The sequence below is a fragment of the Pseudophryne corroboree genome, chromosome 4 (assembly GCF_028390025.1).
Source record: "Pseudophryne corroboree isolate aPseCor3 chromosome 4, aPseCor3.hap2, whole genome shotgun sequence".
Lineage (NCBI taxonomy): Eukaryota > Metazoa > Chordata > Amphibia > Anura > Myobatrachidae > Pseudophryne > Pseudophryne corroboree.
In genome coordinates, this window is record NC_086447.1 from 738,801,115 (window position 1) to 738,818,790 (window position 17,676).

Consider the following 17,676-nt stretch of genomic DNA (forward strand, 5'->3'; position numbering starts at 1 on the left):
CGGTGGGTGGGGTGTTTGGCTGGGATGCAGCAGGTTGTGGGTTTGAGTCCTGTTTGTGGCAGTATATTAAAATGTGTTATTTAATGAGGGGTGTTGTGGCTGAATGGCGGCAAGCTCTCAGGTTGAGCACATGAATGTGGTATAAAGAGAACATAGGGCACCAAAAAGTCTAGTTACTGCTCTGATAGACCCCTTAGTGTGCCTTGAGGGCCTGGGTTGGGAAACAGTGCTATATACCATAACAACATTGCAGCATTATGTAGGATACCTAATTTAAATGGTATAAAGTACTGTGTGTGACCTCTCAGTAAGTGAAGATTGTACAATAAATACATTGCTTGCACATTGCCATTTACGATTATAGCCAGGAGAACAGATTAATATGTCTATAATGGTGTACATTTTAAAGTAAAAGCATCACGAATTGCACAGAGGTGTTTAAAATTGTCCCAACAAAACACCACCTCAGCTGGTAGGTGGTCCAATTACTAATTCCCAAGGTGGCCAATCCTTTAAAAGATTTGAAGGGATGACTTTCCTTCACAAAGCATTTCATTGTGAAATGTGTGTCGGGTTGCTTTAATACATGCGTTCGTTGGCTTCTTAGGTACAATACTACAGTCCTTTTTGGCTCACGTTAGTTCCTCATAGGCATTCAGAAATTCTCTCTTTTTTTCATACTTTTGAGTATGGCTTTTTACCATCAGTAGTGTCGAATTATACTGGCAGACCACTATACAGCTGAAAGACACCTTTTTTCTAAGATCACCTTCTGTTGTGGTTTGACCCACTCAGTCTGCATTGGTATACCACTATTATGATGAGTAATAACAGTTGGTTTGTTTTACTTCAATTGGTAATACGTACTTAGAGGATAATGCTTAACAGACAAAATTTACTCTATTGAAAATGAAAACCACAAAACTCTTTTCTAAGAGTCTTTACTGGAACAATTCAATATATATATCGTCAAGATAAAGTTTTTAATATATTTTGTTCGAAATTTTAAGGGAATATCACTAAAGGATATAGGCTAAGATAGTTACACAATCAATACAATGTGTGCTAGCAATAGAACCATTTTTTCTGTTTCTTTACTAAGTATACATTACTGTGTGAAGAGCTTGCTTGACTGTTTACATTACCGCATGCAGTACACTCCTGATCGGATACATTACTGCACACGGTACACTCCTGACAGCACACATTACCGTGCTTAGTACGCCCCTGGCGGCACACATTACCGCGTTTGGTACGCCCCTGGCGGCACACGTTACCGCGCTTGGTACGCCGCTGGCGGCACACGTTACCGCGCTTGGTACGCCGCTGGCGGCACACATTACCGTGCTTGGTACGCCCCTGGCGGCACACGTTACCGTGCTTGGTACACTCCTGCCGGCACACGTTATCACGCTTGGTACACTCCTGCCAGCACACGTTACCGCGCTTGGTACACTCCTGACGTTCTGATTCTGCCAGAATGGAAAATACTTTCATTTTGTTCACCCTTATACCAAACTACTGTTCTTAAAAGGAAATACATACAATTTGCTGGCAAACGGGAGGCCATCTGTCAGTATGCGGGCCTGGCGGCTTGCCTCTTGCCACAGTTTATATTGGTGTATATAACACAGTATTGGTATATATAACGCAGGTTATATCTGTTGGTGGCGTGGACCCACCAACCAAGTGGGAATATCCAGGATTTGTCGGGATTCCAGCCGGCGCCGTGTCACCGCTGTCGGGATTCCGGCATCAGTCTCCTGAACGTCGGGATCCCGACAGCCAGTACAATAACTGCATCCCCTTATAAATTGTCATGTAAGCTGAGCCCAAAAAATGTTAATTGTATAAGTATCAGTATGCACATGTAATAAAGTTGTCTTCAACAGGTCTGTGGAGGAGATAAGCCATACATTGCACCCGCTGATCTTGAAAGGAAGCACTTGGATGTGAAAGAAGTGTGTATAAAGCAGTTCCGTTCTGTGAAGAAGATGGGAGGAGAGGAGTTCTGTCGCCGATACCAGGACAAGCTGGAGGAGGAGATAGACGAAACCTATGCACACTTCATGAAACACAACGATGGCAAAAATATATTTTATGCTGCTCGCACACCAGCCACTTTGTTTGCCGTCATGTTTGCAATGTACATTATCTCAGGGCTTACTGGTTTCATTGGCCTGAACTCTATAGCAAACATTTGCAACCTGGTCATGGGATTGGCGTTGCTGTCTTTCTTGACCTGGGCGTATGTGAAGTACTCTGGAGAGTTTCGGGAATTTGGAGTCGTAATAGATCAAATTGCTGAAGTAATATGGGAGCAGGTTGGTATCTCCACTCACATTTCTGTGTACCGTTGTCAGTTAGAATCAGAATCCGCTTTATTGGCCAGGTGTACTCGTGTACACTAGGATTTTTCTGTGGTACAATGCATCACCAAGCAGCAACATGAAGGGGGAATACACAGCATAAGAAGGGGGGAAAAACGTAGCATACATTACACGTATGAGTTCATACTGCACATTGCAACTGTACGATAGACTCGACATATTATACATGTAAAACTAAAAACGAAGGCTGCTTGGCAGAGCAGCACTGAGGCAGCCATCCGCGACACCATTTTGAACTCAAACAATGCACATAATACAGAAGATTTAAGTAATACATCGAAACAAAAACCACACAGACATTAAAAAAAATATTTTGAGCACACAGAAAGCATAATGCATGATTGGTGTCTTCCACCCTCACAAGGTACCAGGTGCAGCAGCCATCTTGGGCGCACTGCGTAGGATTACCCAGGGTGGAATAGTCCACCCCTAGAAGAGATAACACAAAATGGGGAGATTACAGAGTTCTAAAGTTCAGAGTAGGGTTCCAACAAAACCATCAGGTCCATGTATTTTTCATCCCATCCACAAGCGCACAAGATAAGGCAGCCATTTGGGTGCACTACGAAGGATACACAGTGGGAGATAAGCCATACAAGGGTCAAATGCATGTATGGATAAACTGACACGTGTGAGAGTATGCTATACCCTGCATGGAAAGATCCAAATGAAGCACACCCTGCCCACAGAGGAACCATCCGAGGCAGCCATGTGGGGCGCACTGCATAGGTTGCTGCTGGCAGGGTGTGCAATCAATGGAGGTAAACATTACAGGAATAGCACACAGTGGGGTGGAAGTACGCTGTAAGAAGAAAAAAAAGAGAAAAACACATTTGCAGGAAAACTGTACGAACATTATTTCTGCAGTGGAATATATGGTGTTCCACACGGAAAACATTGGGTGTAGAGTGGATCTTGATCTAAAGAGGTACCAACAGGCTAAAGCTTTAGGTTGTCCCAGGATGCATTGTGGTGTCTCCTCTATAACCCCGCCTCCAAGCACTGTGAGCTCAGTTTTGAGTTGCTGCCTGTAGAAGCAGGTCACTAACAGGAGGGCTGCTCTGGGCAGCCCTGAAGAAAAGCTTTTTCAGAAGACTTCAAGGGATTCAGCACTAATATGTCAGGGTGACATTCCGCGATGCGTCTCCGTAACCCCCAAGTGGCGTCGCATACTCCAGCGGCCTATTCCTGGGTACTTGCGGCAGAGACGCTATGGTTCTAGGCACACGGTTGCAGACGCTCTCCTGGTTCGCGTGGCTGCTACGGGGAGGAGGTAAGAGGGTCCCCCAGGCGGGACCGCCATTAAATCGCGTTCCGAACGCATGTCTAGGGAGACGGACTGCCCGCTGGCATGGACATGGTCACTTAGCAGGGACCCCACTATATCTGCCAGGGCATAGGAGTACAGGTCGGGAGTACTAATGCCCCTGTTAATAAGGCTTTGTAGTACCAGCGGTGAGGCCCAGCATAGGGGAGTTGGCGCTTGACCTGTAGCCCCTCTCCGGCCCAGGGCGACATTTACTGTAGATTTTCCCGCCCTGGAGCTTCCTCACACTCTCCCTCACTCCCTGACTGAGACGCTGGGCGACATCTTAGGTATAGCTGCGGCTGGTCTACTGGACTGCAGGGCAAGTTCTCCCTTGTAAAGCCACCTATATACAGCGCTGTGACTTTACAAACACTTGAGTATTCTACATGTCTTTATACAGACAGCGTTAGTTAAGAAAAAGTGTACCTATTACAGAATATATTGTACAAGTATTCTGATATATACCTCCTGCGTGTGTGTGTATATATTTTGTACATATATTAGTTCAGGGCAGTTTTATTGTAATATAATAATTATCTGCAATGCTAATGTGCCTGTAATTGCTGTGAGGTTTCACTTTCAGTGTTTCCCAGAGATCTATCACTTTATTCTGTACCTTAAGGGACTAGGTGCGTCACGGTTGTTTATATAGTGCGTCACAGTATTTAACTATTTTGTGTATTCTACTGTGTACTCAGTCACACAATACCGGATTTATTCGCAGGTGTTGTGTACTGGGGACTCAGTCACATACTATACGGATTTATTCGCAGATGTTATACTCTGTCTGGCTTCATCGTACTAAACCGCTCTGTGTTGCATTTGTGTACAATGTCTAACAGAAAGGGCAGCAAGTCTGTGGACGCTCCTGCATCATGCAGAGCATGCGCCAAGGATTTATCAGAGGGGGAAGCTGTGTATGATGGTCTGTGTACTATGTGACATACAACCCCTAGTCAGTCCGCGGCTCCTGTAACCAGTCAAGAACCACCCTGGGCTGTGTTCTCAAACCTACTGGGTACTCTAGTGGAACGCCTAACGCCCCCTATGGGACCACCTGTACTATTACAGCCTCAAATAGTCCCTATGGTCAATCCGCCTTGGGCAGACAACCTGTCTAATCAGTTGACTCATTCCATGGTCAGACAAAAATCTACCCCAAGATAATCCTGTGTCTCTGGGTCATTTAAGTGGGCTCAGATGTCTCTCAAAATCTCTGATGTTTCATCTGAAGAGGAGGGGCAACATACTGTCCTGTCACACTGAATGAGGCATTTCTGATGAGGATTCTACATTGCAAGTGGATGTCCTTGCTCTAGTGGTTGCTATTAAGCAAATCCTACAAATCACTGATGATGAGGATTCCACTACTGACACCAAGAAAACTGACATGTTTAAACTGCAGAAGGTGGCTAAAAATCTATTACCCCATTCTGACCATTTGGTAGACATCAGGCAGGAACCCTGGTCTAATCCAGGGAAGAAATTCCCCCTCTCCAAACGGGCCTTAGCTCGCTATACTCACCCGGCAGAGTTGTGTAACAAGTGGGAAAATTCACCGCCGGTGGATTCAAATGTCACCCGCCTAGTGGTATCATCCACTCTGCCTGTCACCACTGTGACTTCACTGAAAGAACCGACAGATAAGCGCGTGGAGGGATGCCTGAAATCTATTTACTCCCTGACAGGTGCTGTACATACACCCACGATTGCTGTTTCCTTGGCTACTAAAGGTATTGAAGCATGGGTTCAGGCATTAGACGAAGAGCTGCCCGAGGATATATCTGACAATGCCAGACAATACCTGTCTCACATCACCACCACCTCTTATTATATTCAAGAGGAGTCCTCTGAGGCAGGTGTGTTGGTGGCCAAGGCATCAACTACGTCTGCCCTGGCTCGCCGCATTCTGTGGTTGAGGTCATGGAAGGTGGACCTGGACTCCAAAAAGACCTTGGAGGTACTCCCTTTTAAGGGAGACATCTTGTTTGGGGAAGACCTAAATAAAATTGTGTCTGAACTGGCAGCTGCTAAGCCTTTCTCCCAAATACTAATACTTCTGCAAAAAGGCAAAAGGTACCAATTTTCGTTCCTTTCGACCTTAAGGGAAAGCAAAAGGTCAGGCATACCCGAGACAATCTTGTTCTTCCAAAACCTAAGCCCAAGGCAAAACAGTCCTGGATGGCCCGTCAGCCTGCTTTTAAACAAGACAAGCCTGACGCATGATGGGCGGGCCTCCCCCTGGGTGACCCCAGTGTGGGAGGCCGACTTCTGCAGTTCACCCAGGTCTGGTTAAAGACCACTTCAGACGCATGGATGCAAGAAGTTGTCTCTCACGGGTACGCAGTCTCTTTCAAGAGACGTCCCCCTCGCCAGCTTTGCACCGCGGTCATCCCTTCGGATCCACTAAAGGCGCAAGCTCTGCTGAAGGTTGTGAGTTCCCTCCTGTCCCAAAGGGCTAGTGGTTACTACGAATCTCAAAGGGTCGTTCCGGCCTGTACTCAACCTCAAATCGCTAAACAAGTTTGTGAGAGTGTCCAAGTTCCGTATGGAGACGCTGCGCTCAATTGTGCTGGCGATGGAACCCGGAGACTATATGGTATCCCTGGATATTCAGGATGCGTACCTGCATATACCTATTGCCAAGTCACATCAGCAGTATCTGCGGTTTGCTATTGGCAACCTGCACTATCCGTTCCAGGCTCTGCCATTTGGACTGGCTATGGCTCCTCGGATCTTCACCAAGGTCATGGTCATAATGACTGCACATTTTCGTCTCCAGGGAGTCAGGATCCTGCCGTATCTGGGCAACTTGCTAATCCTGGCAAACTCCCACGATGTCCTCCTCAGTCATCTACAACTGACGGTAAGCTTCCTACAAGTCCACGGATGGCTCATCAGTTGGAAGAAATCCTCGCTGGTCCCAGCTCAGAGTATGGTGCACCTGGGGGCTCTTCTGGACACACAGTCAATGTCTGTTCCTGTCACCGGAGAAAGTCCTGAAGCTTCAGGACAGGATAAGATGCTTCCTTTGTTGCCCCAGAGTGTCGATACACTCGGCGATGCAAGTACTTGACTTGATGGTTTTGGCATTCGACATGGTAGAGTACGCTCAATTTCATTCCTGCCCTCTGCAGAGGTTAATCCTTTCCAAGGGGGACGGCCTACCTCATCGGATCAGATCTCACATGATTACATTGACTCCGGAGGTTCGTCATTCGCTGACCTGGTGGCTCCAGGACCAGCAATTGAGCAGGGGCCATCTCTTCCGGATCCCCGACTGGGTCCTGCTGACGACAGATGCCAGTCTGCGGGGACGGGGTGCGTTGTTGGAGCAACACTCTTTCCAGGGTCGTTGGACCAAGGAGGAGTCCCTCCTCCCAATTAATATTCTGGAACTGCAGGCTGTGTTCAATCGTTAACTCTCGCCCTGCCTCTGGTACAGAACAGGCCTGTTCAAGTACGGTCAGACAACGCCACCACGGTAGCATACATCAACCATCAAGGTGGCACTCGAAGCTGCATGGCAATGTTGGAAGTGTCAAAAATCCTTCAATGGGCAGAACGCCATCTGCCAGCAATATCGGCAGCGTTCATTCCGGGGGTCCTAAACTGGGAAGCGGACTTCCTTAGTCGCCAGGACATACACGCCGGATAGTGGAGTCTTCATCCGGAAGTCTTTCAACCCCTAGTGGACAGGTGGGGCCTACCAGATGTAGACCTGATGGCGTCTCAACACAATCACAAGGTTACGGTCTTCAGATCAAGGACCAGGGATCCTCAAGCAGCATTCGTAGGCGCACTAGCCACTCCATGGAACTTCAGCTGCCTTGCGTGTTCCCTCCAGTGTCACTCCTGTCCAGGGTTCTGCGGAAGTTTAAGCAAGAAGGAGGAATACTTCTAGTCGCTCCGGCATGGCCCAGACGGCATTGGTTCTCAGACCTGCAGGGTCTATCGACAGAGCGTCCTCTTCTACTTCCTCAATGACCAGACCTCCTCTATCCAGACTTGGCCAGACTAGCTTTGATGGAGTGGCTCTTGAACCATCACTCCTGAGAGCCAAAGGATTCTCTGAGGCGGTCATTCTAACTATGTTGAAAGCCCGTAAGCCGATGTCTGCTCTGATCTATTATAGGGTCTGGAATTCTTACTTCACCTGGTGTGCTGATAAGAACTATGATGCGTACAGATTCAAAACATCCAGAATCCTATCTTTCCTGCAACAAGGCCTGGACTTAGGCCTTCGTCTGGCCCCCTCAAGGTTCACATATCTGCCTTGTCAGTGTGGTTTCAGAGAAAAATTCCATCTATACCTGACGTTCATACATTCACTCAGGGTGTGTTACGGATTCAGTCTCCCTATGTCCCTCCTGTGGCTCCATGGGATCTGTCTGTTGTCCTGAATGCCCTGCAAGAGTCTCCATTTGAACCTCTTGAGTCAGTGGACCTTAAATGGCTCACAGCCAATGTCCTATTTCTGCTGGCTATTGCCTCAGCTAGAAGGGTGTCTGACTTAGGCGCTTTGTCCTGTCGTCCACCCTTTCTGATATTCCATCGTGTCCGGGCAGTTCTGCGAACTCACCCAGGTTACTTACCTAAAGTGGTGTCATCTCTCCACCTTAACCAAGAGATTGTGGTTCCGGCCTTTATCTCTTCTGACTTGACCACCAAAGAGCGGTCTTTGAATGTGGCAAGGGCTCTCCGTATATATGTGAAGAGAACTGCCTCTATCAGGAGGTCAGATACCCTGTTTGTACTATTTGGTTTCCAGAAACGTGGCTGGCCTGTGAATGAGCAAACCTTGGCCAGATGGATTAGAATGGCGATTGCACAAGCTTATGCGCATGATGGACTCCCAGGTCCTGCTGCTATTAAGCCCATTCTACTCGGCCTGTTGGACCTTCTTGGGCGGCCCGCCGTAGCGCGTCCGCAGAACAATTGTGCAAGGCGGCTACGTGGTCCTCTGTGAACACGTTCATCATGTTCTATGCCTTTGATACTTCCGCCTCCCAGGATGCTTCCTTTGGACGCCGGGTTCTTATACCCGCTAAGGTGCGTCCCCTCCCTTGAGGAACTGCTTTAGGACATCACCCAATGTTTTCCCTGTGTAACAAGGTGTACCCTGCTGCAGAAAAGGAGAGTTATGGTAGACTTACCATTGTTAATGCTCTCTGCGAGGTACACTGGGTTCCACTGGGCGCCCACCCCGACGCACCCTTGCTTCTATGGGTTTGTATGGCATTAGCTGCTGGTCCCTTCTCCTGTCGTGAGAATGTGGTTCTATGTGACTAACATCTGCCTTCTCTCTTACCTGCTCCTACATTGGACTGTTTAACGAAACTCCAGTACCTGGAGGCGGGGTTATAGAGGAGGCCCCACAATGCATCCTGGGGACAGCCTAAAGCTTTATCCTGTTGGTACCACTCTGGATCAAGATCCACTCTACACCCGATTTTTTTTCCCTGTGGAACCCAGTGTACCTTGCAGAAAGAGAGTTAATAATGGTAAGTCTATAAATGTCCTGGTCTCATGAGAGCAGTGCGGGTGGGAGTGAGAATGTGGGGAGCACACTAATGTCCAATGGAAATGACCCAGCAAAGTCTGGTCCTGGTACGTACGCCTCTCGGTTCACTGCTCAGCTTGAGGGTTAGTCCCAGGGGGCAGTCATGATGTTCACAATGTCCAGGTGGTTTTCATCCTGACAATAGGAAATCTGCCTAATTTTTTCTTCTTTTGTTGTGAAACGGGCACTAAAGTATTTATCCACAGCTCATAATTCATGGCTTTAACCTTATAATTTTTTTAAATGGTTTATTTCTTATTTGTAAAAGCAGTAAAAGTGACGTCAAAATTACAAAATAGAACAAAAAAAAACTAGAATAACATCACAAGAACAAATGGATGATCGAGCCAACCAAGTGGAGTAAAAACAGAGACGATGCCAGTAACAACATGTAGTAGCCAAGTACATATCACTCACAGAAAAGTCAATAGGCATAACATGTTCAAGCAAAACGTAAAGGCATATTAGGACCATCAAGACAAGGAAAATAGTAGAAATGTGAAGGATAGGGGGGTGGTGTGCCCCAAAAATAGTGGGGAACACCACATCAAGAAATCAATAAAATAAGAGACAGAATGGTATAAGAGAACAAGTAGGATACAGTAGTAGTATCAAAGAGTAGCTCACTAATGTTACAGATTTTGATTGCGATTTTCCACTACTAATCCTAGTGTACTGTTACTTCCAGAAGGATTCCAAATATCAGAAACAAATAAAAGTAAGCTTGTACATGTTGGTAATTAAATGTACTGTTACTGGGGCAAGTGTTCCTAAAAATGCCTCAAGAATTTATATTTGCTGGAATCCATTAACCACTTTCCTGACACTCACATCTGATGCGAGCTGTCAATCCCTGGATTGAAAAAAATGGCACAAGATTGGCCTCCCTAGATAACAGTATAAAAGTTTTATTATATATAATAAACGTATTTCTGCTGCGGGGTACACTGGGCTCCACAATGATGGACAATGGGGTGTAGAGTAGGATCTTGATCCGAGGCACCAACAGGCTCAAAGCTTTGACTGTTCCCAGAATGCACAGCGCCGCCTCCTCTATAACTCCGCCACCCTGCACAGGAGCTCAGTTTTGTAGTTGGTGCTGCAGATAGCAGGCACATAACAGAGGGGCTGCCCCAGGCAGCCCTAAGAAGACTTCAAGGGCAGCAGCGGTGGTAAATGTCAGAAGACATTCACTGCTGCAGCTCCAGCTCTCCCCAGCGGCGCTGTACACTCCCGAGCCCTGGTTGCCGGGTAACTACAGCAGGGGGCTCCGGTTTTCTTCATGTCAGGCACACACGACGGGGGCTCTCCGGGATCGCGTGGTCGCGCTTCGGGAGGTGGTGAGTGGGTCCCGCTTGTGGGACCCAGTCTTTATCGCGATCCAGCGCGGTCAGTGGGAGGCGGACCGCGCGCGCTGGCGGTGGACACTGTGGCAGTACAGGCGATCCCACTAGATCACCAGGGCATTGGTGCTGCAGGTCAGGTTTTCTCTCTAAACCATTTTCAGTAGCCCACAGTACCCAGTGGTTTTGCCAGCAGAGGGATAAGGCTTAGACCTGAAGCCCCTCCCCCAGCCCCAGGGCGCCATTTCCCGCAAATGTTCCCGCCCTGGAGCTGCATATCTGTGTCTCCCTCACTCCCTATCAATGTCTGGGTGCCATTATCTCTCAGCTTCACTGTTCCTGGGACTGCTTGGGCAAATCCTCCTGTGTAAAGCCGCCTGGTTGTCAGTGCTGTGACTTTACATGACACTTAAGTATTCTACCTGCCTTTTTAGACAGTGTTAGTTAAGAAAGAGTGCATTTAGTCAGGGTTTTCTAGTACAATTACCCTGTGATATACATCCAGTTCTTACTGTGCAGTGTTATATCTATTGACTATATAGCTATGTATATAAGCTAGTCCAGTGCAGTATTATTGTTAGTCAGTTTGTACAATGCAGAGGTTATTACTATCTGTGTGTGCATTAGATAGCTGAGTGGTTTCCATTTCGTGTCTTTTACTCAACTTGCTATCCCTATATTCTATAACCTGAGGGGGCTTGGTGCGTCAGGTTTTATATTGATATAGGATTTTCACAGAGATATACTTTAATACGTATTTCTCTGACGTCCTAAGTGGATGCTGGGGACTCCGTCAGGACCATGGGGAATAGCGGCTCCGCAGGAGACAGGGCACAAAAGCAAGCTTTTAGGATCACATGGTGTGTACTGGCTCCTCCCCCTATGACCCTCCTCCAAGCCTCAGTTAGGTTTTTGTGCCCGTCCGAGGCAGGGTGCAATCTAGGTGGCTCTCTTAAAGAGTTGCTTAGAAAAAGTTTTTAGGTTCTTTATTTTCAGTGAGTCCTGCTGGCAACAGGCTCACTGCATCGAGGGACTTAGGGGAGAGAAGTGAACTCACCTGCGTGCAGGATGGATTGGCTTCTTAGGCTACTGGACACCATTAGCTCCAGAGGGAGTCGGAACACAGGTCTCACCCTGGGGTTCGTCCCGGAGCCGCGCCGCCGACCCCCTTGCAGATGCCGAAAAGTGAAGAGGTCCAGAAACCGGCGGCAGAAGACTTTTCAGTCTTCATAAGGTAGCGCACAGCACTGCAGCTGTGCGCCATTGTTGTCAGCACACTTCATAGCAGCGGTCACTGAGGGTGCAGGGCGCTGGGGGGGGGGCGCCCTGGGCAGCAATGATAGTACCTTATTCTGGCTAAAAATACATCACATATAGCCCCTGGGGGCTATATGGATGTATTTAACCCCTGCCAGGTCTCAGAAAAACGGGAGAAGAAGCCCGTCGAAAAGGGGGCGGGGCCTATTCTCCTCAGCGCACAGCGCCATTTTCCCTCACAGAAATGCTGGTGGGAAGGCTCCCAGGCTCTCCCCTGCACTGCACTACAGAAACAGGGTTAAAACAGAGAGGGGGGGCACTTATTTGGCGATATGACTAGGGCCCTCATTCCGAGTTGATCGGTCGCAAGGCGAATTTAGCAGAGTTACACACGCTAAGCCGCCGCCTACTGGGAGTGAATCTTAGCTTCTTAAAATTGCGACCGATGTATTCGCAATATTGCGATTACTAACTACTTAGCAGTTTCAGAGTAGCTCCAGACTTACTCTGCCTGTGCGATCAGTTCAGTGCTTGTCGTTCCTGGTTGACGTCACAAACACACCCAGCGTTCGCCCAGGCACTCCCACCGTTTCTCCGGCCACTCCTGCGTTTTTTACGGAAACGGTAGCGTTTTCAGCCACACGCCCCTGAAACGCCGTGTTTCCGCCCAGTAACACCCATTTCCTGTCAATCACATTACGATCGCCGGAGCGAAGAAAAAGCCGTGAGTAAAAATACTTTCTTCATAGTAAAGTTACTTGGCGCAGTCGCAGTGCGAACTTTGCGCATGCGTACTAAGCGGATTTTCACTGCGATGCGATGAAAAAGAACGAGCGAACAACTCGGAATGAGGGCCTATATATATTAAAATGCTATAAGGGAAAAACACTTATATAAAGGTTGTCCCTGTATAATTATAGCGTTTTTGGTGTGTGCTGGCAAACTCTCCCTCTGTCTCCCCAAAGGGCTAGTGGGGTCCTGTCCTCTATCAGAGCATTCCCTGTGTGTGTGCTGTGTGTCGGTACGTGTGTGTCGACATGTATGAGGACGATGTTGGTGAGGAGGCGGAGCAATTGCCTGTAATGGTGACGTCACTCTCTAGGGAGTCGACACCGGAATGGATGGCTTATTCATGGAATTACGTGATAATGTCAACAGAGACGGCCGGCAAAAAAATAGTACCTGTCCAGGCGTCTCAAACACCGTCAGGGGCTTTAAAACGCCCATTTACCTCAGTCGGTCGACACAGACACGGACACTGATTTCAGTGTCGACGGTGAAGAAACAAACGTATTTTCCTTTAGGGCCACACGTTACTTGTTAAGGGCAATGAAGGAGGTGTTACATATTTCTGATACTACAAGTACCACAAAAAAGGGTATTATGTGGGGTGTGAAAAAACTACCTGTAGTTTTTCCTGAATCAGATAAATTAAATGAAGTGTGTGATGATGCGTGGGTTTCCCCCGATAGAAAATTATTGGCGGTATACCCTTTCCCGCCAGAAGTTAGGGCGCGTTGGGAAACACCCCTTAGGGTGGATAAGGCGCTCACACGCTTATCAAAACAAGTGGCGGTACCGTCTCCAGATAGGGCCGTCCTCAAGGAGCCAACTGATAGGAGGCTGGAAAATATCCTAAGAAGTATATACACACATACTGGTGTTATACTGCGACCAGCCTGGATGTGCAGAGCTGGGGTGGCTTGGTCGGATTCCCTGACTAAAAATATTGATACCCTTGACAGGGACAGTATTTTATTGACTATAGAGCATTTAAAGGATGCATTTCTATATATACGAGATGCACAGAGGGATATTTGCACTCTGGCATCAAGAGTAAGTGCGATGTCCATATCTGCCAGAAGATGTTTATGGACACGACAGTGGTCAGGTGATGCAGATTCCAAACGGCACAAAGAAGTATTGCCGTATAAAGGGGAGGAGTTATTTGGGGTCGGTCCATCGGACCTGGTGGCCACGGCAACTGCTGGAAAATCCACCGTTTTTACCCTAAGTCACATCTCTGCAGAAAAAGACACCGTCTTTTCAGCCTCAGTCCTTTCGTCCCCATAAGAGTCATATCTGCCCAGGGATAGAGGAAAGGGAAGAAGACTGCAGCAGGCAGCCCATTCCCAGGAACAGAAGCCTCCACCGCTTCTGCCAAGTTTCTCAGCATGACGCTGGGGCCGTACAGGACCCCTGGATCCTACAAGTAGGATCCCAGGGGTACAGATTGGAAAGTCGAGACGTTTCCCCCTCGCAGGTTCCTGAAGTCTGCTTTACCAACGTCTCCCTCCGACAGGGAGGCAGTATTGGAAACAATTCACAAGCTGTATTCCCAGCAGGTGATAATCAAAGTACCCCTCCTACAACAAGGAAAGGGGTATTATTCCACACTATGTTGTGGTACTGAAGCCAGAAGGCTCGTGAGACCTATTCTAAATCTGAAATATTTGAACACTTACAAAGGTTCAAATCAAGATGGAGTCACTCAGAGCAGTGATAGCGAACCAGGAAGAAGGGGACTATAGGGTGTCCCGGGACATCAGGGATACTTACCTCCATGTCCCAATTTGCCCTTCTCACCAAGGGTACCTCAGGTTCGTGGTACAGAACTGTCACTATCAGTTTCAGACGCTGCCGTTTGGATTGTCCACGGCACCCCGGGTCTTTACCAAGGTAATGGCCGAAATGATGATTCTTCTTCAAAGAAAATGGACGACCTCCTGATAAGAGCAAGGTCCAGAGAACAGTTGGAGGTCGGAGTAGCACTATCTCAAGTAGTTCTACGACAGCACGGGTGGATTCTAAATATTCCAAAACCGCAGTTGTTTCCGACGACACATCGGCTGTTCCTAGGGATGATTCTGGACACAGTCCAGAAAAGGGTGTTTCTCCCGGAGAAGAAAGCCAGGGAGTTATCCGAGCTAGTCAGGAACCTCCTAAAACCAGGAAAAGTGTCAGTGCATCATTGCACAAGGGTCCTGGGAAAAATGGTGGCTTCTTACGAAGCGATTCCATTCGGCAGTTTTCACGCAAGAACTTTTCAGTGGGATCTGCTGAAAAAATGGTCCGGATCGCATCTTCAGATGCATCAGCGGATAACCCTGTCTCCAAGGACAAGGGTGTTTCTTCTGCGGTGGCTGCAAAGTACTCATCTACTAATGGGCCACAGATTCGGCATTCAGGAAGGGTCCTGGTGACCACGGATGCCAGCCTGAGAGGCTGGGGAGCAGTCACACAGGGAAAAAATTTCCAGGGAGTGTGATCAAGTCTGGAGAATTCTCTCCACATAAATATACTGGAGCTAAGGGCAAGTTACAATGCTCTAAGCTTAGCAAGACCTCTGCTTCAAGGTCAGCCGGTATTGATCCAGTGGGACAACATCACGGCAGTCGCCCACGTAAACAGACAGGGCGGCACAAGAAGCAGAAGGGCAATAGCAGAAACTGCAAGGATTCTTCGCTGGGCGGAAAATCAGGTGATAGCACTGTCAGCAGTGTTCATTCCGACGCCCGGGAGAGTGGGGATTTCATCGGGAAGTCTTCCACATGATTGTGAACCATTGGAAAAGACCAAAGGTGGACATGATGGCGTCCCGCCTGAACAAAAAACTGGACAGGTATTGCGCCAGGTCAAGAGACCCTCAGGCAATAGCTGTGGACGCTCTGGTAACACCGTGGGTGTACCAGTCAGTGTATGTGTTCCCTCCTCTGCTTCTCATACCCAAGGTACTGAGAATTATAAGACGTAGAGGAGTAAGAACTATACTCGTGGCTCCGGATTGGCCAAGAAGGACTTGGTACCTGGAACTTCAAGAGATGCTCACAGAGGACTCATTGCCTCTGCCGCTAAGAAGGGACTTGCTTCAGCAAGTACCATGTCTGTTCCAAGACTTACCGCGGCTGCGTTTGACGGCATGGCGGTTGAACGCCGGATCCTAAGGGAAAAAGGCATTCCGGAAGAGGTCATTCCTACCCTGGTCAAAGCCAGGAAGGAGGTGACCGCACAACATTATCACCACATGTGGCGAAAATATGTTGCGTGGTGTAAGGCCAGGAAGGCCCCACGAAGAAATTTCAACTCGGTCGATTCCTGCATTTCCTGCAAACAGGAGTGTCTATGGGCCTCAAATTGGGGTCCATTAAGGTTCAAATTTCGGCCCTGTCGATTTTCTTCCAGAAAGAATTGGCTTCAGTTCCTGAAGTCCAGAAGTTTGTCAAGGGAGTACTGCATATACAACCCCCTTTTGTGCCTCCAGTGGCACTGTGGGATCTCAACGTAGTTCTGGGATTCCTCAAATCACATTGGTTTAAACCGCTCAAATCTGTGGATTTGAAATATCTCACATGGAAAGTGACCATGCTGTTGGCCCTGGCCTCGGCCAGGCGAGTGTCAGAATTGGCGGCTTTGTCTCACAAAAGCCCATATCTGATTGTCCATTCGGACAGGGCAGAGCTGCGGACTCGTCCCCAGTTTCTCCCTAAGGTGGTGTCAGTGTTTCACCTGAACCAGCTTATTGTGGTACCTGCGGCTACTAGGGACTTGGAGGACTCCAAGTTGCTAGATGTTGTCAGGGCCCTGAAAATATAGGTTTCCAGGACGGCTGGAGTCAGGAAAACTGACTTGCTGTTATCCTGTATGCACCCAATAAACTGGGTGCTCTTGATTCTAAACAGACGATTGCTAGTTGGATGTGTAGTACAATTCAGCTTGCACATGCTGTAGCAGGCCTGCCACAGCCAAAATATGTAAATGCCCATTCCACAAGGAAGGTGGGCTCATCTTGGGCGGCTGCCCGAGGGATCTCGGCTTTACAACTTTGCCGAGCAGCTACTTGGTCAGGGGCACACCCTGACTGAGGAGGACCGGGAGTTCTCTCATTCGGTGCTGCAGAGTCATCCGCACTCTCCCGCCCGTTTGGGAGCTTTGGTATAATCCCCATGGTCCTGACGGAGTCCCCAGCATCCACTTAGGACGTCAGAGAAAATAAGAATTTACTTACCGATAATTCTATTTCTCTATCGTCCTAAGTGGATGCTGGGGTTCCTGAAAGGACCATGGGGAATAGCGGCTCCGCAGGAGACAGGGCACAAAAAAGTAAAGCTTTTACCAGATCAGGTGGTGTGCACTGGCTCCTCCCCCCATGACCCTCCTCCAGACTCCAGTTAGATTTTGTGCCCGAACGAGAAGGGTGCAATCTAGGTGGCTCTCCTAAAGAGCTGCTTAGAGAAAGTTTAGCTAGGTTTTTTACTTTACAGTGAGTCCTGCTGGCAACAGGATCACTGCAACGAGGGACTTAGGGGAGAAGTAGTGAACTCACCTGCGTGCAGAGTGGATTTGCTGCTTGGCTACTGGACACTAGCTCCAGAGGGACGATCACAGGTACAGCCTGGATGGTCACCGGAGCCGCGCGCCGGCCCCCTTGCAGACGCTGAAGAGAGAAGAGGTCCAAAATCGGCGGCTGAAGACTCCTGAGTCTTCATAAAGGTAGCGCACAGCACTGCAGCTGTGCGCCATTTTCCTCTCAGCACACTTCACACAACAGTCACTGAGGGTGCAGAGCGCTGGGGGGGGCGCTCTGAGAGGCAAATAAAAACCTTATTAGAGGCAAAAAATACCTCACATATAGCCCACAGAGGCTATATGGAGATATTTAACCCCTGCCTAACTTCAAAAATAGCGGGAGACGAGGCCGCCGAAAAAGGGGCGGGGCCTATCTCCTCAGCACACAGCGCCATTTTCTCTCACAGAAAAGCTGGAGAGAAGGCTCCCAGGCTCTCCCCTGCACTGCACTACAGAAACAGGGTTAAA

At 48.4% G+C, this 17,676-nt stretch overlaps 1 protein-coding gene across 2 annotated transcripts in view; it reads left to right on the top strand.

Annotated features, from left to right (window-relative positions):
• The window catches only part of ATL2 (atlastin GTPase 2), a 307,993-nt gene that overhangs the window by 268,650 nt on the left and 21,667 nt on the right, over positions 1-17,676 (top strand). For both annotated transcript variants that reach the window (XM_063918108.1, XM_063918109.1), the window contains exon 12: positions 1,893-2,324. In XM_063918108.1, the coding sequence (XP_063774178.1) occupies positions 1,893-2,324 (432 nt within the window). The remainder of the gene's footprint in view (positions 1-1,892; positions 2,325-17,676) is intronic.